Raw genomic sequence first — 26,226 nt, forward strand, 5'->3', positions numbered from 1 at the left:
TTAAAAGTATTTTATAACTATTTTTATTTGGATTGCTAGTTAATATTGCTATAAAAATGGAGGTCCAAAGATTTAGGGATAAACAGTTGCCAGGTAAGTGCCACAGAAAGTGTTTACAAAATCTGTATGTATAGTTAGAGAGAGACTGCACAGGGATAACGGTCAAGACTGCATTTCATTCACATTAGTGTATTTCCTTGAAAAAGTAAGGAAGTACATCAGTGAGGTCATATCTTCTGGGCAGTCAGGCTGATGCTCCATTTGCTAAGTCAGATTGCATTTTATTTTAAAATTTAAAATGCATACATACTTATATACCTACCCACTCCCCTTTTCCACACATATGTGCACACACACATGTACACACAAACAAACATACTTACTTAACCATGCCACCCTCTGCTAATATATAGCTGGAGGAATGTCTGCAAGAATCCAAATGGTAGACTTATGAATTCAGTGCAATATCACAGCCAGCCAGCCACTGCCACCAGCACTAGATTGTAATCTTGTACTTAGTTTGCTACCACTCCTTCATATAAAACAGTGAATTGAAGTGATTTTCAAATAGTGTGGAAGACCAAAGGGAAATCTTTTCTGCCTCCAGTAAGCACAGAATGCTATTAGTGAGCCATGGATAGCTCCCCTACTATGCCATGCACTTAGCCACTTCTTCCTCTCTATGCTCACAGAAGCTGCGATGATCACATTCTAAAGCAGTCGTTTGAAAAATGATTTCACTTTTGAGAATGTGTGGAATATATATATTTTTATATTTTATTTCTGCTTGCCATGGGGAGTTGAGTATCTGCTATTGACATAAAGTTTATAAAGCACTTTGAGCTTCTGGGATAAAAGAGGTATGATTACAAAGAACGTAAGAATCTTGAAGAGTAAAAAGGGAGTATTGGCCCTAGGGTTTTTGTGTTTTTTACCCCATTCATATGATTTTTATTTTAATAGAAATTCTGTGTGAGGAGGGGATACGAGGGCCCATGGGAAGATGGCAGTGGACTTATAAGAAGAAATAAGTAGTTCAATAAAAAGATAGAATTCAAAGTGTATGAGAATGTGGCTTTTGGATTCAGAGACTTGAGTTTCAATCCTTGCTCTACCCCTTACAATGTGTCAGGCTTATTCTATATGCTTTACAATAATCAGTTCAATCCTCATAACAATTGTATGATGTGGACACAGTTAATATTCCCACTTCACAGATGAGTAAACAGAGGCGCAGAGAAATTAGTCACTTGCTCAAGTCACAACATCACACAGTAAGTGGCAGAGCCAAGATGAACTGAGATAATACATGTTAAGGTTCTCACAGTATTGGTAATGGTAGCCACCATTATTTGAACATTTATTCTTTCCCAGACTGTACTGTATCTAACCTACATGGCGCAAAAGAGCCGAAAAATATTAGTTTTTAAATTTTAAATCATGAAATGTACCCCTTATAAACATGTAGCAGGATGTTCATAAGTAAATATTTTATTCATAACATATTATCTTTTCTTTATAACATTTTAATTAATTCATGATTCAGCAGGATTAAAAGTATATCTGAAGCTAACATTTCTCTCCATATTTGCTTGTGGCAGTCATTTGATCCAATTTTAAGCAGCAATTTAAATGAGTATCTGTTATATTATTTGCCATTATATTCAGCTGTAGGGTATAGTAGATAAAAAATCCCATCCCAAGTATTATTAGATAATAAGTCATTTTGATAAGTATCTGATAAAAATGAGTTTCTGGATAAACATAATGAAAAGGCATAAGTATATATGCATTTCAAGTACCATAGGTGGTCCTGATAAATTATCCTAAAGTAATTTAGCACATTTACAGGAGGAATGGATACAAGCTATAAAATAACATTCTGAGAATGGCTACAGAAAAGAACAAATAGTCCCTAAACACCTATGAATTTCATTTTGCCTTAAAGAGCATATTTGGTTGGGGATATGCATTTTGTGAAGAGTATTGCTCTATAATAACTCGATGATTTTGCTGAATTCAGCTTCTGGCACTGAATCTAGACATCGAGTCCAGTCACAGTGTAAATATATCATCACTGCTAATATTGAGAGCAGTTGGAAAAAGAGGGCATAGGATCAAGAAAAATAAATGAAAATGAGATCAAGAGAGAGGTAAGATGCACACAGAACTTGTCCAAATAACACTGAGCAAAAAATGAAGAAAGAATGCTTGAGATTGTTTAGTCACATAAAAAATGAAGAAGAAAAAAGTATAACACATTTCAAATAGCAAAAGTCAGGTCATTTTATAAGTAAGAAAATTGGCTATGTTTCTGTAGATAAATACATTAAGGAATACAGTGACATGCACATATGTGACCTCTGCTGGGGATGAAAAATATTTACTCTAGTGATTATTTTCTATATTTCTGTTTTTTCCCACTATCAATGAATATTTTGTAGCATATGATGGCTTTTTAAATGTTAAAAATATTATAAATACATTTTAAAATATAACTTCATGGTACCTTCTCAGCTGTGTTATTCTGTACCACTACATAAAACAAATGATTTTTGTATATACCATACTTTCAAGGATAAGTTACTTTAAAAAGACTGCTTTAAAATTTTTTGTTCTACTACCTCAACATAAAAAAGGCCATATATGACAAACCCACAGCCAACATCATTCTCAATGGTGAAAAACTGAAAGCATTTCCTCTAAGATCATGAACAAGTCAAGGGTGCCCACTTTCACCATTATTATTCAATAGTTTTGGAAGTTTTAGCCACAGCAACCAGAGAAGAAAAAGAAATAAAAGGAATCCAAATTGGAAAAGAAGTAAAACTGTCACTGTTTGCAGATGACATGATACTATACATAGAAAATCCTAAAGATGCCACTAGAAAACTACTAGAGCTAATCAATGAATTTGGTAAAGTAGCAAGATACAAAATTAATGCACAGAAATCTTCTGCCCCTAACAATGAAAAATCAGAAAGACAAATTAAGGAAACACTCCCATTTACCACTGCAACAAAAAGAATAAAATACCTAGAAATAAATCTATCTAAGGAAGCAAAAGACCTGTATGCAGAAACTACAAGACACTGATGAAAGAAATCAAAGACGATACAAACAGATGGAGAGGTATACCATGTTCTTGAATTGGAAGAATCAACATTGTGAAAATGAATATACTACCCAAAGCAATCTACAGATTCAATGCAATCCCTATCAAATTAGCAATGGCATTTTTCACAGAACTGGAACAAAAATTTTTATAATTTGTATGGAAACACAAAAGACTCCTAATAGCCAAAGCAATCTCGAGAAAGAAAAATGGAGCTGGAGGAATCAGGCCCCCTGACTTCAGCCTATACTACAAAGCTACAGTAATCAAGACAGTATGGTACTGGCACAAAAACAGAAATATATACCAACAGAACAGGATAGAAAGCCCAGAGATAAACCAACATACATATGGTCACCTTATTTTCGACAAAGGAGGCAAGAATATACAATGGAGAAAAGACATCCTCTTCAATAACTGGTGCTGGGAAAACTGGACAGCTATATGTAAAAGAATGAAATTAGAATACTCCCTAACACCATATGCAAAAGTAAACTCAAAATGGATTAAAGGCCAGACACCATAAAACTCTTAGAGGAAAACATAGGCAAAACACTATGACATAAATCACATCAAGATTTGTTTTTGACCTATCTCTGAGAGTGATGGAAATAAAAATAAAAATAAAGTTGGATCTAATGAAACAAAAGCTTTTGCACAGCAAAGGAAACTATAAACAAGATGAAAGGACAACCTCAGAATGGGAGAAAATATTTGCACATGAAGCAACTGACAAAGGATTAATCTCCAAAATATACAAGCAGCTCATACAGCTCAATATCAAAAAACAAAAGCAACCCAATCCAAAAATGGGCGGAAGACCTAAATAGACATTTCTGCAAAGAAGACACACAGATGGCAAAGAAGCACATGAAAAGATGGTCAACATCACTAATTATTAGAGAAATGCAAATCAAAACCACAATGAGGTATCACCTCACATCTGTCAGAATGGCCATCATCAAAAAATCTAGAAACAATAAATGCTGGAGAGGGTGTGGAGAAAAAGGAATCCTCCTGCACTGTTGGTGGGAATGTAAATTGATACTGCCACTATGGAAAACAGTATGGAGATTCCATAAAAAACTAAAAATAGAACTACCAAATGACCCAGCAATCCCACTACTGGGCATATACCCTGAGAAAACCATAATTCAAAAAGAAACATGTACCATAATGTTTACTGCAGCACTATTTACAATAGCCAGGACATGGAAGTAACCTAAATGTCCATCAACAGATGAATAGATAAAGAAGATGTGGCACATATATACAATGGAATAGTACTCAGCCAGAAAAAGGAACAAAATTGAGTTATTTGTAGTGAGGTAGATGGACCTAGAGTCTGTTATACAGAGTGAAGTAAGTCAGAAAGAGGAAAACAAATACCATATGCTAACGCATATATATGGCATGTAGAAAAACGGTACTGATGAACCTAGTGACAGAGCAAAACTAAAGATGCAGAAGTAGAGAACAGACTTGAGGACACAGTAGGGTGGAGGGGGAAGGGGAGACTGGGATATAGTGAGAGAGTAGCATTAACATATATACACTAACAATTGTAAAATAGATAACTAGGGGGAAGCTGCTGCATAGCACTGGGAGATTGGCTTGGTGCTTTGTGACGACCTAGGCGGGTGGGATGGGGAGGGTGGGAGGGAGGCTTAAGAGGGAGGGTGTATGGGGATATATATAAATATAGCTGATTCACTTTCTTGTACAGCAGGAACTAACAAAACATTGTAAAGTAATTATACTCCAATAAAGATGTATTTTAAGAAAATTTTCTTTTGTTTTCAAACAAAATCAGCCAGTTTCTTTCTTTCTCTTTTTGTTTTTTAAATAGCCAAAATGAACTTAAGATGGACATAGCTGATAAAATCCATTTTCTGATGTGAACTTGAGTCATTATTGGTAAATATACATCAGTTTAAAGCATTCAGCATTGTACATAATGCATAAAATATCCTACTAAATAGTTAAATGTGATAAAGCAAAATGAAAGACTATGTGAAACAACTGTTTCATTTAATCTTTATAATTATAACATCATTTGAAATATGTATATATTAATATGGCAAGTGAATTTATAGGAGAAATCAATTATATTATCATGTGTATATACTCCCCCCACCTTTAGTAACACTTTAATGTATATCACAGTATCAGAGAAACTCACCCTAGAGAAAACATTGCTATTCTTCTTGGAAAAGTCCATGAATAGCATTATGCAAAAATTAATTTATGATAAATGTTTTAAATCTAGAACTCAGAATAGTTTATTTAAATTCCATCAGAACACCTCACCCGCAAAAAGGAGTCTAGGGATCCATTCTCCATATATTCCACCACAATCATTACTGGTCTGCCTGAAAAAAGAGCAAGAGAACACACAAGGATTAGAGCAATTACAGAAATATGTGCTGCAGTTAGAGATTTCTAGCTGTGGCAGCTAAATTATTTGTGTATTATTAATAGGAACTTCATTTTCCAACATGCCTCTATAAACATATTAAACATACACATTTCTCCATTTCTTTACAGCATTATTTTCTCTGAGTTCATAAATAGAACATGAATTACAATATGAATTACTAAGTAATTAAGCATTTCCTTTTCTAAAACCCTGCAATCACTCGTTTAGATTATGCTCTTTTTGTCCTGAGCTTTTCCTTAAAAGACAATCAACAAGGTAAAGTCAGGGTTTAAGCAGTTACTGTAGCTGCTTTGGCAGTTGTAGTGTAACTTCTCCTCCAGTGATGCAGTAATTATAGCTGAATTACATTAGACAGGGCATTTCTGAAATATTCCTAAGGCAAAGCAGAAAGGAGAAATTCATAAATTCTCTTTAAGAAATTATAAACCATCAGTCATTGTCTACTTTTAAGGGCTTTTAAGTAGAAAAACGCCAGTAGACTGATGAATGCTACAAAGTTGGTGGGATTTGTAATAGTTCTTGATCATCTCTTTATTGGACATAGATTAGATCAATAGAACAATGATGGCAGTACCTGAAAAATAAGTAACTCTGATTTTGTAGTCTAGTGCAGAAGCTAAAATCAGAAACTGAACATCATTTATTTCCTTTTTATCATATCTATTTGCAATTGTCACAGTTCCCAGTACACCTCTATTAGGTAGAATATTCAACATAAATAACTGATTTGTTTCAAAGAAAAGAATCTATTTGTTCCTCCCAATTGCCCAAGTTTAAAAGATAAACTCATTTTAGGGAGGGAAAATGATATTTACCTGAAATAAACATGTATGACATTTTTACACTTCTATATTTCTCGCTTCTCATTCAAATTTTTAGCAATTCAATCTTCACTGTGCGCAGAGTTTTTCCTCATGAGCACAAAGAAGATCTGGAAAGAAATTATGTGTACCATGATGGGAATATTAGATCTCATATTGTAATTCATGTCCGTTTTATGAACTCAAAGTCTTGAGGGTTATAAAGGGTGACTGGAGCAAATTAGTACAATGTCTGCAAATGCTAGATTTTACATTTGAGTCTGTATTTTAAAGAAAGATATGCTAAAGGTTAAATGTAGTAATAAAGTTCCCAATTTATCATGCACAGAATTAGAACTCAAAGAAGTTTTCCATTTTGGCAAATTTCTATAATGTTCCTCAAAGTCATTAATTTCACCCAAATACAGATAAAAAAACTTGATCAGAAAATATTGAGGTCAAATGAACTGTCTGCACTACTACAGGCAGGGATCCAGAAGATTCGGGTTTTAAATCTGAAGGTTTATCGTGATATCTTTTATTTGGCCATTGGTTTCAGAGAGCTTGGAGACAGGAGCTTGATGCAAGCACTTGGTTAGCAAGGGAGGGAAAATAAGAGGTCATTTTTATACTTAAATATAAAAATTATGAGTCCAATATTCCAGTTTGAATGATAATGGTAATGATAATTATAGATGTTAAGGGGAAAATTTGGGTTATTACAATGACTGCCCAAGTTCTTTTTTCCATAGTTACACCTTTTCAATCCATCTTGACCACTGCTGTCAGAGAAACATATTTAGTTTTCTAAAAAATACATTTTAAAATAAATACAAATATATATTTTTTAAAAAAACTGACATTCCCTAGGAATACTAACATACTATTATTTTCCCTATTACACAGATAGAGAAATTGAAGCATAGAAAATTAAACTACTTGCCCAAAATCAAACAGCTATTAAGTAGCAGTATCAGGCAATCTGTCTCAGAGCTTAAGCTCTTAACTTTTATGCCAAAGGTGCCTCTCAGACATTATTTAAAGATCAGAACTGTAAGGCCCATCCTGTTAGTCAATCCTCTCCAGTGATGGACCTCATCTCTCCTAACTAGCCTTATCATCTACTGCCTCATCAACGGTCATTATAACCTATATGTACTCAATCCTGTCTCCTTCTGCCTTTCCTTTTGGAATTCCCCTGCCAGGATTATCTCCCAATTTGCTTTTTCCCTAATTACACCTCACATCTCCCTAGAATATATATACTGCACCTTTTCCTTCAAAGTCTCCCATAGTGACATTTCCTATAGTTGCATTTCCATCACATCTATTGTCTGCATTATGAAATGTGTGCCTGGTTTTGTATTAGGTTGTTTTTTCCCCTCATCTTCCCATAGATGCTTTATATCTCTATTCAGTAGATTTCCCAAGGTCACCTCCCATAGAGCTGAGCAGAGTAGGTGCTTCATAGAAACGAGTTGATTTTTCTCATCAATTATACAACTCCTAAGAGAGCAACACTGAAGTATTTCAGCAAGATTCTAATCTATGTGAATACAAAGTACTTTGAAATTAGTTCTATCTATAACTCCTTGGGAGATACTTTATACAATCTTAAAATTCATCAGTGACAAGTTTCATCTTCTCATTAAAGATAATAAAGAGTCAAATGAAGACTCCCCCGGTTTCTTGTAAATTAAAAATTTCACACCTGAGTGCTGCATCTTTTGTATTTTCTTCAGTAGCATCAATTGAAAGCAGGTGTTATTAAACTAAGGTTTTTTTTTTAGAATACCGCTGGTATCTAACCTGTAATTTGTTTCCTAGTGGTTTTCTACAGGGAAGTTAGTTATACTGGGAAGATTACAAGCTTACAGTCCATGATTACATTTTATAATCAAGAAAATAGACAAGTATAAGGGAAATTATGAAAGTTAGGATGGTATTCTTCAAACATGTGGTAAGGTGAGAGAAGTCTAGTGGTAACAGTGCTTATTCTGTGTTATTTTTAAATATGTAAAAATTATATATTGCATTTTTGCTCGTGGAAAATACATTTGGATGTGATTCTTTTTTTTTATATTTTCAAAATATTTCAGCTTATTTCCATGTTTACAGTTTTAGCCAGTTACCCTAAGTGCCTCATGTCACAGGATTAACTTAGTATTTGCTTTGTACTGAAGTCAATGGACAAGCTCCAGGATTCTTAAATGTTAGTCAAGTCCCAAATCCCCAGATTCTTTTTAGAAGCCTCATCAGTTGACGTGATCTTCAAAAATACTTCTACAAGTCACACAAAAAGTGAATTTCTTTGGTTTTCCTTCATGAATAGCCCAGATGTGGCTATGGATATTTTAAACTGCATTAGAATCAAGATTCTATAAGAAATCACTTATATTCTGAACACAGTGAATTATAAAATCCCATATCATCTTTTTCTTTTATAGAGAACAATAATTTTCTTTAATTGGGGCTTTTATAGACTATTAACTAATGAATCTTTTTCAAATTTGCAGCTTCTCAATACTCATGATGATGTTGATATAGGTGGTATTGAGAAATCTTATGATGGGAAGACTACTGTTATACTGCTGTTAAAGGAAACAAAAGAGAGGCATTCTTTAAATGTTCCAGGGAAATTCTGGGGTAAATATTTTGTGAGTGAAAGAGTGCCCCCCTTTTTTTGGCCTCAGAGAAGACTCTGAAAGGAGATTACAGATTCAACATCTTCATGTAAGTAATGAGTTTGTGCTGGATGTAGTATTTTGTATTAGTTTGGCAATTCTAATGTGCACGGGGGGAAGGAGAAGCTGGGACAAAGTGAGAGAGTAGTACTGACATATATACACTACCAAATGTAAAATAGATGGCTAGTGGGAAGCAACTGCATAACACAGGGAGAGCAACTCCATGATGGGTGATGACCTAGAAGGGTGGGATAGGGAAGGTGGGAGGGAGGTTCAGGAGGGAGGGGATATGGGGATATATGTATAAATACAGCTGATTCGCTTTGTTGTACAGCGGAAACTGGCACAACAGTGTAAAGCTATATATTCCAATAAAGATTGAGAGAAAAAACAAAAAAAGAATCTAAACAAACCTCGACAACCCCAAAATTCTATCACAGATTTAAATCGATTCTAGTTTATTTAACATCATAATACATCTATATTTTGTCTAATAGGTAACAAAATTTGTGGTAATAAGTTGGATTGACAGTTAGGTTGCCTGTATTTTTCCCTCCCAAGTTGCAACACAGGACTTTTTGACCAGTTATTTAATTTATTTCTACTCCCTGTTTCAGCTGTACTGATAGTGAATTATAATTATAATCTCAAATGGATTTGATAATAAATGAAATAGTTTTCTTATCCCACTAAGCCATTCAAAAGATATGGATGACATAAATTTGAACAAATTTATATATTAAATAACTATTTTTATTCACAAGATAAAAAATAAAATTGGAGGATTATTTTTCTCTTAACACTGTTGCCTGATAATTATCAGATTATGTCCCAAATGACTCATTCTAAGTGAATTCAAATACAAACTTTAAAAATTTCCCTTGAACTTTCTTTCCCTCTATTCCTGTTTTGGTTAAGACACCACCATCCATCTAGTTACCCAGGTTTGCAGCTCTATGGTAATACTGGATTTCCCACTTTATCAAACCTTTGTTAGTTCATAAGTTTTTAACTGGCGCTGATTCTATGCAAAAATCTATGAGGGTGAGTCAAAAATTATCCGCACTGCGTCTGTAGAATTTATAGAAGTTTTAATATACCCGGAGTGCGGATAATTTTTGACTCACCCTCGTATTATCACTGTTCACATTCTACCTTTGTTTTCTCTTGCTTGACCTATTACAATAATCGCTCACTGGTTGTATCTGTTAATGCTTGTATAATCATTATTTTAAACATTCAGTGATATAGCAGATATACATATTTAAATGCCTACTATGCATCAAATACGCTTCTGGTTTCTGGAGAAACATCCTCAGTCAATACAAGATTCCGCGCTGGTGGAGTGTATAGTGGAAAGGGAGATTGAAATAAGTAAACAATTACTATAAAGGGCTAACGTCACATCCCTCCTTTAAAGACTGTTTTACATATTTTATTGTTTGCTGGAGAATTAAAGTCTAAACTGCTTGGCAATCTGTCTACCTTTGTTTTTACTGTCATCTTTTACAACCCCTGTACCCCTGCTCCTGTTTTTCAAATTCTCTAGAGGACTCATAATTCCCTAAGTACGACTTTACTTGTACTTTCCTCTTCTCTTTGGGAGACTGACTTCTCACTGTCTTCATTTGGTAAAATCATATGCCTATACATTAAAAAAAAGAGAACTTAAATACCATCTCCATTGTCAATTCTCCAATGAATCACTTTTTTGTTTTAGGAGGACTTGATTGTTTACTTTCTCTTTCATTTACATCTTAGTCAAACAATTACCTAACACTTATTAAGTATAGCATTGATACTAACTACATAAGTGTCTGCCTCCCATTCTAAAATGCTGCTGAGGTCAGGACTGGTGCTTAATTCTTCTCTGTAAGTTCGCTATCTACATCTAGCACAGAGTGAGACACAGATTAGGTCCTCAACTTAATTTTTGGGGACTGGAATGCTAGAACACACAAATAAAGATGTTTTCTAAGAATAATTCTAGGCCTAGGGCAGAATTACTGAAATAACAGAATGGCAAATCAATAGACTTTAACCCTAAATTGTTTGTATTATAAAACACATGGTTTTGAAGAAAAAAACAGAATTCCAATTTCAGCTCTGCAACCTGCATGATTTTGGGCATGATCTTGGGCAAGCTGTTTTAGCTCCTTCAGTTTCTACATCTATAAAATGAGGATAATATTACATTTATGTATGATTTTTCAAGGGAGTAGATGAAAAAACATATAACTGACAGAGTCTGGCTTTAGGTGCCACTCAAAAGTGTTGGTGTACCTTTACTTTCTTTCCCTTTTGGGTATAGTTATCTGCTTCCCCCTTCTATTTATAGTTGTTCACTAGGTAGAAAAAATAGTTTTATAAAAATGGATCATTTCCATATTTTATTATACTTTGGTATTGACATAAAGATTCTTTTATAGGCTGTGGCAAAGTAAAAATAACTGCTAGTTACATGTTTTTTATGATACAGTTAATTACTGGTTTTATCACTGAAATCCTTGTGTCCTGGGCAAACTGGGATGGTTTATTACCTTATGCCTTTGTGTGCTCAGCACAGTGAAGTTAGAAGATGTGGCATTAGAGTCAGATAGCATGCTACTGAAGACTCTTCCTCTTTGGACCTCCTCAAAGGTCCACTTTGGACCTTTCATAACTCACTTATCTCACTGCTTCAGTCTCCTCATTTGTACACTATATACATGCCTCATTTGTATATTTGCATATTGCATATCTTTACATAACAATATCTCCTCCATTGCATGAATCACGGTAGAGGAGGTGTTAATCCACTTCCTCCATTGTGTGAGATGTGAGATTAAATGCGATTCTGTGTTTACAACACAGAGAATAGTACTTGATACTATAAACATTGAACCACCCAAGAGTAGCTTAAAGGATGGATGAATAAATGTGAGTATTATATCTTATCTTACTGACTAGATGTTGAATCCTAAGCTAAGAAGTGTTTTTCAGAGTGAAGAAGGTTCGTTACTGAAAATGACTAAGGTCAATATATTTAGGAGCTTTTTTGACTGTCTCAAAGGTCCACTTAAATTCTATACACCTGAAATTGACAGGTTTGAAGTTGCTTTAAAGAATAAGATGGTTTCCCCTAGAGTAGAGTAAAATAATCAAAATGGGTATTTTCTTACTTTAAATACCATACTATAGTATAGAGTTTCTTAGAAATAGCTTCTGTAGGAAGTAAATTCTTATTCCTATCTAAAAAGCCATCTTGTGTCTTCTGTACTCTATCTACAGATTTGTACCTCTACCGATATACCTTAGGTTACTCTGGAATTGATTTTAACCTTAGGACTATTTTAAACTTCTAAATCTATATAATAATTACTGTTATTTGGTTCCAAGACTTCTCTTAATTTCTTTATTTTGCTTTTTTTTTTTTTTTATTGGCACACGGGCTTAGTTGCTCCGCGGCATGTGGGATCTTCCTGGAGCAGGGATTGAACCCGTGTCCCCTGCATTGGCAAGCGGATTCTTAACCACTGCGCCACCTAGGAAGCCCCTTTATTTTGCTTTTTAAATTCAGAAGTGATCCAAGTACTCTCAGGTTAATGCTGAAGAATAAATTATTTTATTCTGTGATACAACAGTTGAGCAGAAATTAGGAAGGTTGATTTGCATTTATGAAAACAGTAGCACTTCTAGATTTGTTTTGGAGTAAATCAAAGATGTGAGGCTAAAGAAATGAAACATAATTTTCCTGACAGTTCCAGAAAGAAGTGGCATACCATCCGTATCAATTAACTTTAGTAATATTCATAACTGTCCTTCTTTCTACTGGAAATTACATATGGGCAAAAAGATTTCTCTTTAACTAGAAGTGCCTTGTTGACAATGAAAGTTACCGCCAAAGATGCCTGATGTTAGACTGTGGTTTTCAACATAAGACACTAACCATATTGCAAAATTTTAATAACATGCGTTTTTAAGAATGGCTGTCGTGATTTTTTATTACATCCACATATATAAAAGTAATATGTGATAATGATCAAATTAAAAGCACATTCACTGAAATTAGTTGATTTATGACTGAGATTTCCAGCTATTATGAAAGAAATCATTGATTATACAATAATCAATAGTTTCATTACACTAGCTAGCAATGAACAAAACATATCAGAGAATTCTCATGACTTGAAATACAGTGAAATATTCAAAACATAAACATGAAAAAGGAAATATGTGCTAAGTTCAAAACCAAATTAAATCAAATAAATAATTTTATGCCACTTTTGTTCTTGGTTTCTTCCTGTGAAAACTTTTTGTGTGGGTAATTTAAAAATACATACTACATCTAAATCAGCACATATGTAATAATAACTGACTTAAAAAATAAGTTTTTCAATGTGCCAGACATTGTTCTATGGGCTTTACATGCGTTAACTCATTTAATCCTCACACCAACCCCTGTGGTGAGTATAATCACTAGTTCAATTTAACAAATAAGATTATGGATGTACTGAGAGTTTAAGGAATCTGTCCAAGGATACACACTGAGCAACTGGCAGAGCCAGGGCTTGAAGCCAGGCAATCTGGCTCCAGAGTCTGAATGCTTGGACATCTTGTCATACCCCCAAATAATACTTGGGTCTCCATTAGTAATTTAGAGAACATGAAGCATTATCCCAAATCTCTGTGCCTCATCTTAGAAACACATCCTGGAAAGTCATTACGGACTGGGCACTGTGTTGCTGCCAAAGATGTTTTGTCCTTGCGAAGTTCTAGGATTTTAAAGCCCCATAAAGCCTTATGATACTCCAAATGGGAACTGTGTGTCAAGGAAACTTACTGAAATAGCCTTTAGATTTTGCTTTCCCCATCTCCTAAACATCAGCTTATGATAATGATCTTAAGTTTCCTTCACAAAAGAATGTTTTAAGAAGGAGTCCTGAAGCTTTGGGAAGAAGGTGTCATATTTTCCAGTAGTGTTTCAAATGCTGTGCTTTACTTCTGGCTTCAAAAGTGTGTTATGATTACATAAATGATCAAATATTCACCTTTTGGTCTTTTGTATTATTCACTAATCAAAAGAAAATCAACAGAAAATTCAAAATCAAACCTGTGGACAGGATATATTTAATCCTAACTGCATAGGTTATTTATGGTGAAACTTTAATTATAATGGAGAAAACACTGTTAAATGAATCATACATGTGATGTAAATTAAACTACCAACTACTTTTCTGTCTCCCTCCCCCCACCCAGGAAAGTTACTACTTATTTTTGAATCTTTTCTGCAACTCTTACAAAGGATTAAACTTTTTTTTTTAAACATTCAATTTTGCTAAATACACTTTCTGAAAGACCTCTGTGAATAGAACTATGAAAAGCTAACACTGTGCCACAGGGCAACTTCTACTGTGCTTTGTCTTACAATGCAAAAGAATGAATGCTGAGATGAGATGTGTTTTACTACAGGGCTGGTCTTTCCCCACCTTCCTTCTGTTCTTAAGTGGCCCAGCAACCCAGCAGGGCAAGCATGCTGCCCTGTGAGAGAGCAAGAGGCATTTAAGCAGCTCAGTTTCTTATCATGTTTCCCATTAAGGTGAAAATACACCGACACAACAGTCCCAAACAACACAAAGATTAAACACTATCTCACATGGAGACTAAGCTTTAGCAAGCTGTGTAAAGTTCTTCAGAATTTTTCTTTGCAAGAAGAAAATGAGCGATTAGATGAATCTTTTGAAAGTGTTGATAGTTTCTTTGAATAGGACCAAAATAGGTGGTACAATTTGTAATAATAAAACATGAATGTATCTAGGGGGTAGATATATGTTCTCAACTGAGAATTTAAATTGTCATGTATATAAAGTCTGGATTTTTAAGATTTAAACTTACTCAAATGATATTTAGATAAAAGAAGTATTTATGCTAATAAGATAGCAGAGCTAAAGTCAAAGGCTAAAACTATTTAAGGACTCTGAAAATAGAAAAGTAAAAAGGACTAGTAAAAGAAAAATCTGGATATTACTTAAAGGCTCTTTTAAGAGTTTCACGTCTTTCTGGCAGGAAAAAAATAGAAATTCTCTTTGTAAATGTTCGAGAGTTTGATATCAATGTATGCTGCTGCTTTATTTCTTTTTTCTTTTAAATTCACTGTCAGTCTTACATAAAGATGCTGCTGCTCACGATGTCAGTTAAACCTAACGTTACATACAGAACACTGAGTTTTTATTTATTTATTTATTTTTAAATTTTCATTGCTGTTTAATTTTTAATACTATTAACCAGTGCTGGCAAAGAGATAAGGAAACAGACACCCCTAAATACCACTGTTGGGAGGGTAAATTGGTACAAACTTTTTGGAAAAAAATTACAACATGCAAAAGCTCTTTCATTCTGTTGAATTTATCTCCATTAGTAATCGAGAATGTCCACAACAGTTATCTCATCAAGTTGTTCATCGCATGTTGATTTTTTTTACAATCAATTTTATTGGAGTATAGTTGCTTTACAATGTTGTGTTAGTTTCTACTGTACAGCAAAGTGAATCAGCTATACATATGCATATATCCCCTCTTTTTTGGATTTCCTTCCCATTTAGGTCACCACAGAGCACTGAGTAGAGTTCCCTGAGCTATAAAGTAGGTTCTCAGTAGTTACCTACTTTATACATAATATCAATAGTGTTTATATGTCAATCCCAATCTCTCAATTCATTCCTCTCCCCCTTCCCCCCACCTTCTCCCCTTGGTGTCCATAGGTTTGTTCTCTATGTCTGTGTCTCTGTTTTGCAAATAAGATCATCTATATATTATCTGAAATTCTTCATTGATGGACTTCAGGGTGTCCAGAGACCTCCTGAAATTGTATGCAAACATTTATTTATATGATCATATGTCCATTTCTATGTTGTTTTTGGCCAAGAAACAAAGTATAATCCACAAGGAATCTGAGTCTACAACCTGTACCACAACATCAGGACAGCCCACCTGTCCGTAGGAGTCCTTAAATTCATAGACCCTACAACAGATTAAAGTTTTTAAAAACTGAATGATACTTGAAGGTACAAACTACACCTTCATTTTGTGTATGTTCCCATCCTGACTTTTCTTTTTCCAAATAATATCTTCAAGTTGTCTTCCTTAAGTTTCAAATCATTTTCTAAACTTTTGTATGTTTCTCCTCAAGTAAGCCAAAGAACCAACAGATGATGTACATACTCGTTGGAACTCACTGACTTTAAGCAATAGAGTAAGCTGACAACACAATCTTAACGTTATCTGGTTAGCCCTTCCTGCACTGGTTTTGGAATCTATCAATACATGCCAAAAAGTGTTTTAAAGTAACTCTAACTTAGCAATAACAATGTTGCAAATACTTTAAGGGGGTTCTTTATAGGTATATAACTAGAAATACAGTTACTCATGTCACCTTCCTTGTGCTTGTGTTGGCTGGGGGTGTTCTCTTTGTCATTTATCAGTGACCCTCTCTTCCCTATGCCTTTTTCTCAGGCCTGAAATAGAATAATCTTGGTCTCCTGCCTGATGCTTCCTCAGAGTCCCTATCCTAGTTTTCAAACAGTTGCAGTTTACAGGGTTTTCTTCTGAAGTCTGCAGCTGAACAAACTTTCAAAAGGAGAGTTCTCTAGGAGACACAGCTATGCAGATGAGTATCAAGTAGGGTTTGAAATCACACAAATGGCAAGGAATAAAGAACCCAGGAGTTAGGAACTGAGATGAAGGTTTCTTTTTTCATCACAGTTTACACTTTGAGTCATTTATTCAGGATTTTACTTTGCACATTTAATCCAGTTTATCCTATTCCTATTATAATTAGCTTTTGGTTTAAGCAGGTACACACAAAAACACTCATTCACACATCTTATTCAGGGTAATTGGCAATATTTTCAGCTGCGGAAATATATAAAATATACACCTTTCATTTAAAGAAGGGTTTTTTTTTCTTTTTGAAGACCTCTTACTTAAAAAGTAAACCACCATCTCATCTTTTATTTATATTTATCACAACAGTATTTGTTAAGTATAAAATAAAGCAAACTGCCGTATATACTACAGAGTAATATAAAAAGAATAATCACTCTCAGGAGAACTGTAGCAAGTAGACATTTTGTCAAAAGTGGAAATGAAATGGTTTACTTTCATTTTTCTGAACTGTAGCTTGATTGTATTTAAAAGGTATATACTTTTCCACTGTTGATTTCCCTTGGCAAACTTAGTTCATGCCAATTTTCCTCAACTCATTGTATATTCCTTCCAAGTCTGCCATTCAGTCTTATATATTTGCATTACTGCTTTTCTGCAGTTCTCTATGTGCATCAAAATCTGATAATATTATATTCACTAGACCCTAGATTCTCTGCAGCTTCAACCTTATTTATTTTTCCTGGCTTATTTCTAATATCTAAATTATATGCCTTCTCAATAAAAATTTTTTTTTGGACTGGGTAAAAGTGCATGTAGTATTTGCTCTGACTCCATATCAGATAGGATTTCACATGAAATATGGAAAGGAAAATACTGATAGTCATTGTTAATAGACTTTGAAGACATTTTAATATTGGCTCAGCACTGTAAGTCCTTTGCTACAGAAATGGTCTAGTTGGCTCTGTTATTGGTTTATAGAAAACTGGATTGTGAATTCATATCTTAGCATTACTAGTCAGGGGACAGGAGTAAGGATATGAAAAAGTCTGACTGCTTGAGAATAAGGCTCATCCAAATCTCTTTCCAAAGGTACAAAATAAACAAATAATAGTAAACATTACTATTAATCATATTCTCAGTAATTGCAAATCTGGTTTTTGAGTCCCCATGTGTTCACATTTATTTTTTAAACTGATTCAGAGTAAGCAGAGAGGAAGTCTCACAAAATTGACAAAGCAAGAAGGTGAAGAGAGCTATTTACCCCTTCTTTGCCATTTACCTTGAACCTAACACATGGCATGCAATAGACAGAAGCTCAGGTAGAAATGTCAGAAGAGGCATTTTATATACAGCATTATATTTAAAGCATAGGCAGACAAACCGAGATGGTGCTATTTCAGAAGAATATCCCCTCAACAATTAGAGAGCTTCCAAGACTAACCACAAAGGAAGTATTAGGAAGACCTTCAACATTGATTTTTTTTTTTTTTTTTTTTTAGAATTTATTTCTAAATCCCACATGCTGCCTGTTTCCTATGTTTTCTCATTTGTAGACTTTGCTTATTATTGAAAAGGCATATATCTGAGCTTGGCCTAGAATCTAATCTATATGCATCAATTACTTCATTAATGAAAAATATTATCAAGTCTTCCACAACTGACAGAAGATTGCTAGAAAAATATCAGGTAAAAATTTTTGATCTAATTGTACTCAACCTAAGATACTACTTTCTGAGTATAATGAATATGCCTAAATCAAGTTTTCAAGACACATTGTAGGTGTTTGGATCTTATGTAAATTTAAGATATCACACGATGTCAGAGAGTTATTTCTGTGAAGTAACAGAGATGACTGGACCAGTACAACTTCCATATATTATTACACCACCATTATCAGTGCATAATTCTATTTCTCAATGACTTTATTACTCTGATTTTCTTCAGGTATGGTAAGCACATGAAGCCACCAAAAGTGAAAAGGCAAAGTCTATCACAAGATGAGTCATCAGTCTAAGACCCTATGTATAATCAATATAGCATATAAAGTGTTTTATCCCACTTTCAAGTACTGTTTGACTATAGCAATAAATCAAAGAAATAACTAGATGCAGCGAAGAGAGCAAGCTTATCATTTTAAAGTATATACCTGATAGCAAATTTCCAAGAGGGCCATTAATTCTTTTCAAGAAGGTAGAATTTGATTTTAATAGGGACAAATGCAATGGGGAAGAGTTTGATTCAGAAAATATACTTTCACTTATGTCTTTCTAATTTCTCCTTTCTTTCCCCATCCTCTTTGCTTCTCTCAGCTCCCCTCCCCGCTCTTCTTGCCTTCTCTTTCCTCTCTTCTCTCCTGAGATTTTCTTACTTCATTGGGTGACTACTATTTGCAAAGCACTGCAATAAATATATGAATATACTTGATATTCAACTTTCAGCCAATTGCTTCCTGGTGTTTTTCTCTATTTGAAACTAAGAATAATAACCCTTTATTATGACCTTGCTAGAAATGAGAATGGTCATATAAACAATTGACAACCATTACATAAATACTGATTTCGGGCCTGTCTTCTTTCTGGTTCTCATGATTCGGTGATTCTCTTATTATTGCAGTTAGTGTAAAAATACATACTGCAAAAATATTGCTCCTTGATAGCACAGTGTGGCATGAATGCAAAGAAACTATTTTATACAAAACATCATCAGGTATCTCATTTAAATTTGATTAAGGAAGTAACTGGGAACTAAATTAGCACCATCATTAGAACAGATTTTGTGATTTCTTGAATGACGTAGCAAATGTCTTATAGGACTCTAAAAATACCGTGACGTATAACCAATTGGTATAAACATAAATTAATTTCTGCCCAGTAGGCATCATCCTTTGGCCAGCTTTCTAAGGGACCATGATACGGGTCAAGGAAGGAAGTGCTTTCTGCCCTCAAATGATGTACTAAACCTGAGAAGTCACTCAGCTATTAGGTGACAAAGAAATACTTTAGGGTTTTTTTTTAATATGAAATGATAACTTTTAATGAGCATTGCTTCAGTCCTCTTTACACAAAATTATAAAGAGAATTCTTGGGAAATAAGTTACAGTTGAATTGAAGAAGATAAAAATTACCTTTGAAATCGTAGCAGTCATTACTGAAAAGTACCAAAGAGAGTGTACAGGGATCACTTATTAAAGTGATATAACCCAGGAAAAGTGAGTTGAGTTAATTTCAGTTTGAGAGAACAGGAACAAGTTTAGATCTATAAATTTTTTATGAAGCTATTTTGTTACACCTGATTTGTATGTAAGTCATGAAAACTGAACTGAGTTTTCTCTCCCATGAAAGCTGGAGGCAAATTTGGCTGAAAGCCTAAAAGAAAAGAGTGCTAGAGTGTTCTTTTAGATCCCTCTCTGGAAAGTTGTCTTTGTGTCTGTGTTACAGAAACACGACCCTGCTTCTATCAGTTTCAGTGGCTAAATGACAGGGGTTATCATTTTTACCAGTGATGTTGACTAATTCAAGTCACTACTGAACCTTGTGATGGCATTTCTGCCAAGCATACCTAAATCCACCAAGATTTGTCATTAAGAGTTAAGGATTAAGCCATTAAACTACAAATCATCTGTTCATCTCTTCAAATCCAATCACTGAAATATTAATAATATACACGAAAGCTACATTTTTCTATTTGCAGTTAACACTGAGAGCTCAGTTTATATAGATTTTTATTTCTAATTTTTTGCAACACCACCATCACTACCACTACCAGAACCACCAACAACAATAAAATTTCTGTGCAACTGATACCATTTTTGTTTCTAAGGAGTAAAAAAGGTGACAACACTCATTAGAATTAAAATTGCTAGTTTTTATTTCACACAATTTTGGTTCTTACTCTATCGGTGGCATTACTGGCCACAAAGTCTCCAACCACTTTAATAATTATCCAATGATAAAACCAAATGACACTAAAGCATATTTATGGTTTGTTACTTTTTGTATGTTTTAACTAAGTAGGCAACAGTAATTGAAAGGCAAAAGAAAAATGTAGGTGTAATAATTTTAGGTTTTGATGGCATAATTTTGCTAAGGAAAACAAAAAATGAGCATGATGGTATTTTGTTTCCATTGTATTTTCTAGTTTTTCAAATGTTCCCATGATTCTGCTGGCTGGGTCAGCCCTCCTGAAAACATTGGTGTCATTACCATAATTTCTAGCATAAATATTAACTATGATAAGAAAAAACACAAGAATTATGATAAAAACTCCAAGAATCAATATCCTAATTCCATTTTGCTAAAGATATATAAAATATAAACTGGATTTGCATGCCTCAGGTTCCAGGGAGGAAGGCAGCTGGATATTTTACAAAATGACAAAACTAAGACAATTTATGTGTATAATGATATCAAGGATAATCTACAACATGATTTACTAAACTTTGAAATTACATTTTAAAATGCTCAATATCCTACATTTTGTTTTTTCTCATTGATAAAATATGGCTTTGGTCAGATATTTTTAGGGAAAACTGCACGTTAATTTTTTCTCAAAAATTTCTTACAAATTTGCTACTTTCTGGTCTTTTTTCAAATAATCTTTCTTTAGTGAAATGGAACTTTAAATCTCTGTAAACTTACTCAGATATAGAATTACTTTTTCAGTTAATAACACTCAGTTTTAAATTCTCTTTTCTAGCCAATTCCAAGTGGTAAAGTGGCTTAAATTCATCCTTGTTTTATTCTTGAGTTACAAATTTGGGACCTGGATCTCCAGTTTTTATTTATGAAAAACCTTTGCTAGAAGAGGCAGCACTATGCTGATTGAGTGCTCAGTTTACAGATACTGCTTCCACTTCCTTTACATTATTTTCAGAGCATTAGGTATCACAAATGTGGTTCCTGCCTTTAAAAAAGTCACTTGCATTTCTGTTCAACAATATATTTTAGAAATATTTATTTCTGTATTGTTGGCCTGTCAACTGTAAGCACAGTCCTACTACTGTATATGGTGGCAGAAAACTTCACCTGGAATACCTACCAGCAGGAATCCTGGGGGGCAAAGATCCTCCCCCTGGCACTGGATGCGGGGCCTGGAGGCTATTTAAAAACCCTGCCCTCAGGAAGCTGGGGCAAAACGTTTCCACCCCAATGGCCGGGAAGGATCCTTTTAAGAGATAAAAATTGACATTAATCAAAAAGTCTTCTTCATGGAAAAGTTGTTGATCATTTAATTGGAACAAACCTATAATCAACAAAGTCATCAAATCTTACAAGGAAGCTATGAAATTAAAAGTAATGGAATGCATTTTTATTCATAAATTTAAGAAATAAACCTAGTTTTTTGAAAAGAAAGTTACTCTTAACTAGTTACAATTAGAGGGCTTAGAAGCATCAGAACGCTAAGATAAACTTTCTAAACCTACATTTGACAAAGGGGATATAAATGCAAGTTATTGGTGTTGTCTATTTGCAGAATTCACCTCCACATGAGGTAAAGATATACAGAAAAGAGTCACAATAGGATCTGAGATTTGTGCTGCACTAGAAAGAGCAATTCTTTACTTTAGGTGTATCAGTATGAGAGCTTAAAATGAGGAAAGTTTCTATACCATACAGTAATTACATATGCTTTGAAACAGTGGTAAGAAAAACAACATATACATGTCTTAATTTGCTTTGCTTTTCTATTAGGGACAAGACATGAGAGTTTGCAAAGGTAGACCACATGCTTTTTCATTTTTAAGAAGTCTATTGAGAGAGAAGCAAAAAAAAAAAAAGTAAACTACTTGGAAGTTTATCCATAAAATAATATAATAAATCATAGAATAAAAGAATATCAGAGCTGAAAAGGACTTTAGACATCATCCAGTCAAAAAAATCCATGTTTTACAGGCCAGCAAACTGAGTGCGGAAGTGATATCACATAGCTGGTGGACTCCCAGGACAAAGTCTTTCTACTATAGATTAAAAATAAATAATAAGCAACTTCCTATTTGGGAGATTGAGATCCCCTGAATATGAATTAAAAAGTTAGCACTTTGGAATAGTGGCATTACAACTTGGTGTCTCAATGACCTGAAAGACACTAAAATCATTCAGAAGAAAACGTAATATACATGCAACATTAGTGCATGGGCAGCACTGGTAATTGATATGGTCTATCTCAGTTTAAATCACAATAATACCCCAAAAGCAAGTACAATGATGGTTGTAAGAAATGCTTCTCATTCAAGACCTCCGAAACCTCCATCAGGCACACCAGTTTTCATATGTAGAGACCCGGGATCTCTCCTCCCAAGTTCAAATTTAGCAAGTCCTGTATTTTTGAAAAGACTTCACTCTGTTCTTTGACACAAATTTTGTACCTAAAATAAGTTAAAATTTGATTTTTCTTTGAACTTTGACCAGGATTAAAGGGATCTGGTATACCATACTCTATATATCTTGTTTCTATGGAGAAAGTTGTTGCTAAAGAAAAAGCAGCATTTCTTAGATCTTTAGAGATGTTTTTTATGAAGGAGCAAAGTTACAGTGAATGTTTTAATGGGTGAGGCCTATATATTGTGCATTGGATTAAAGAAAGCATAGAAAGAGTGTCATATACTGTGAATAAACTGGTTTTGTTGTGTATTTTATGGGGCTTCAGTAAAATGGCCCAGCAGAGCCGGAGTCTCTTAAACATTAAGAGGTATGGCAAAAATGCCAAATGTAAGCCAGAAAGTGCTCTGAGGTAACTTTCCACGAACAGTGAAATTAATTTCTCTTTTGTTACTACATGGGCTATTTATCATTGTGTATAAGGTTAACATGAGCCTGTGTGCGGTGTTGCCCATGCAAGGTGTTTCCCACACTGCAACGTTTCATCATCACCTGAGAAAACACTCAACGTGAAGAGCTTTACTGAATACCAAGTGGAGAGAATGATATCCTATATATATAAAGCATTCTTATTTAAGTTACAAAAGAAATGGTGATTTTACAACAGGGAAAATAATTACAAAAAATTCAGATTTTATTACATGCTGTGAAAAACAAAAATGATCCAATTTTAGTTGATTATGGATTTACTGAAGTCAAGTAATAAGAAGCCTGGTTCAAGAACACTAGATCATAAAGAAAAAGAATAAGATTATCATGCACAGGAAGGTAAAAGGGACATAAATGTAATTATCTTAAAGGAAATCTGAAGAAAACAAAAGCATGTAGAGCAGTGGCTCTAGATAATGTTAATCTGCTTCACATTTAGAGATTTTGATCTGAATTTTTCTATTTTTGCCAACATTATTCAAAACTAACTTAGAAAAGATGTCCATTATTTTAACTCCTTGAAAGAAACTAAATACAAATATTATTTTATTGCTACGATTATACTTATTACTACTTTAGTTGTTGCGACACCCTGTCATCTTTAATAGCAGCTTTCAATTTCCTAAACTTGCTGCATCATTCATAATAGCTTTGTTATGTTTCTTTACTGTGGGTTAAAAGGTTTTTCAATTATTGTGGCATCTCTTCCTTAAGAAACTGTCATTTTTTAATATCTGAAACAAACAGAAAAGCTGGTGCACATGAATGCATATTTCACTGAGATATCACCCTATGTGATAATAACGCCTTATCATTTTTCTTCTTAAGGTCAGCCACGTCAATAGAGATTGCACGAAACACTACAGCTCTACGTTTTCACAGTTCAATCAGGAAAACTGAAGTTATTCTTTGTTATAATTCCCTTATCTCTTAATTCACAAGAAATTAAGTTCGTGAACCTTCTGGAATTTGATGTGAAATAATTTTAGTCTGATTTGCTCTATTGCTTAAGTTGTTGACCCTCTCTAACTGCTTTTTTTTTAAGTATTGGTGGAATTTATTAATCAAGTACATTGTAGCTGAATAATAAACAATATCTACTATCTGTACCAGGAGAAATATAAGTTTCCATGAATATTTTGATTTTAGTTACTTTCAGTAAACTATGTTAATTCAAATTAGATTTTTATGTGATAAGAATATTCCTCTAGCCATTACAAGTTTGAAATTTAAAATGTCACTTCACACATGATTTTCTAAATCTTAAATTCTTGAGTTTCCAATTTGTTAGTGATCTTGAGTTGGTGAGTTAAAGAGAGACCAACATGTGACATTAGCATTACACTGTCTGTAATACAGAGTTACCAGATAACTGGGTGTTCTGTATTTTCACTTGCTAAATCTGGTAAACCCTACCCTAATATAGTTTCAAACACTTATGGATATCAGATGGATAAAAGACACTATTAACTACTTGTGTAAGGCAAATTAACATAAGTCATGGGCTGCAGGGGTTGGTGATTTATCTGTCTTTCATTAGCTCAGCGGTTCTCAGTGCACTTAGGGAGCCTTGCAAATTATGATTGGGGGACGACATCACTGGTGTTTAGTGGGCAGGGGGTCAGGATGCATGCTGAAGGTATTGCAATAAGTGGTATACTCCCTGCACAAATACTGCACAAGTCGTAATTCTCTCTCAAAAAGTTGGTAGCACCAACTGAAAAAACGTTGTCTGAGAATAAAAGAATCCTAAAAAAAAAAAATGATTGCTAACGAACAGATCATATAATGAGGTAAAGAAGCAGTGTGAAGAAGTTGGCACAGTCTGTATTCTGATTTTAATTAATGGAGGACTGCTCAGATCATCTGAGGGTAATCTGACCTGTCGAGCAAGCAGTTTTCAAAGAATTATAATAAAGTATATTTAGCACAAACTCAATGAAATAAAATCCCATTTTTAATTTGATATTGCAGCAATCTCTCTGAAATAACTTTACATCAGAAATTAGATATCCTTAAGAATTTGTGTAGGGGCTTCCTAGGTGGCGCAGTGGTTAAGAATCCGCCTACTAATGCAGGGGACACAGGTTTGATCCCTGCTCCAGGAAGATTCCACATGCCGTGGAGCAACTAAGCCCATTGCTGCAACTATTCAGCCTGTGCTTTAGAGCCCGTGAGCCACAACTATTGAGCCCATGTGCTGCAACTACTGAAGCCCAGGCGCCTAGAGCCCATGCACCGCAACAAGAGAAGCCACGGCAATGAGGAGCCCAGTGCACCACAATGAAGAGTAGCCCCCACTCACAACAACTAAAGAAAGCCTGCGCACAGCAAAAAAGATCCAACACAGCCAATAAAATAAATAAAAATAAATAAATTGGTTAAAAAAATTAAAAAAAATTTGTGTAAAAGACAACAAACTATGACCTCAAACTTTTTGTGCCTCAATATTCTCATCTGTGAAATGAAAATAACTGACCCTACCTAATGGTGTGTGAGATTTAAATGAGAGTAAATTATCATAAATATAAGACGATACTATTAGCCCTAATGTTTTTTAAAAAAGAAATCTCTTTAGGTGAGAAACTGAGATAAAGATTAATTGAATTTTCTAATGAAGAACTACCCCCCCACATACATACACATATCCCTAATAGAACAAATAAATCCTTTTTTCAAAGATTACATATCAATAATTTAATTTTGATGCCAAAAAGTTTAATAAGGGCAGTATC

At 34.1% G+C, this 26,226-nt stretch overlaps 1 protein-coding gene across 11 annotated transcripts in view; it reads right to left on the minus strand.

The window, feature by feature from the left end:
* EPHA6 (EPH receptor A6) overlaps window positions 1-26,226 on the minus strand; it is an 868,712-nt gene that overhangs the window by 135,992 nt on the left and 706,494 nt on the right. For 9 of the 11 annotated variants that reach the window (XR_009047653.1, XR_009047652.1, XM_057696163.1 and 6 more), the window contains 2 exons: window positions 21,723-21,848; window positions 5,426-5,487 (listed from right to left, as the gene is read on the minus strand). Coding sequence is in view for 9 of the 11 variants with exons in the window: in XM_057696163.1 (XP_057552146.1) it covers window positions 5,426-5,487; window positions 21,723-21,848 (188 nt within the window). In the remaining 2 variants the exon portion in view is untranslated. The remainder of the gene's footprint in view (window positions 1-5,425; window positions 5,488-21,722; window positions 21,849-26,226) is intronic. The other 2 variants (XM_057696167.1, XM_057696161.1) reach the window with 1 other exon arrangement.

Source organism: Hippopotamus amphibius, chromosome 10, assembly GCF_030028045.1.
Source record: "Hippopotamus amphibius kiboko isolate mHipAmp2 chromosome 10, mHipAmp2.hap2, whole genome shotgun sequence".
Classification (NCBI taxonomy): domain Eukaryota; kingdom Metazoa; phylum Chordata; class Mammalia; order Artiodactyla; family Hippopotamidae; genus Hippopotamus; species Hippopotamus amphibius.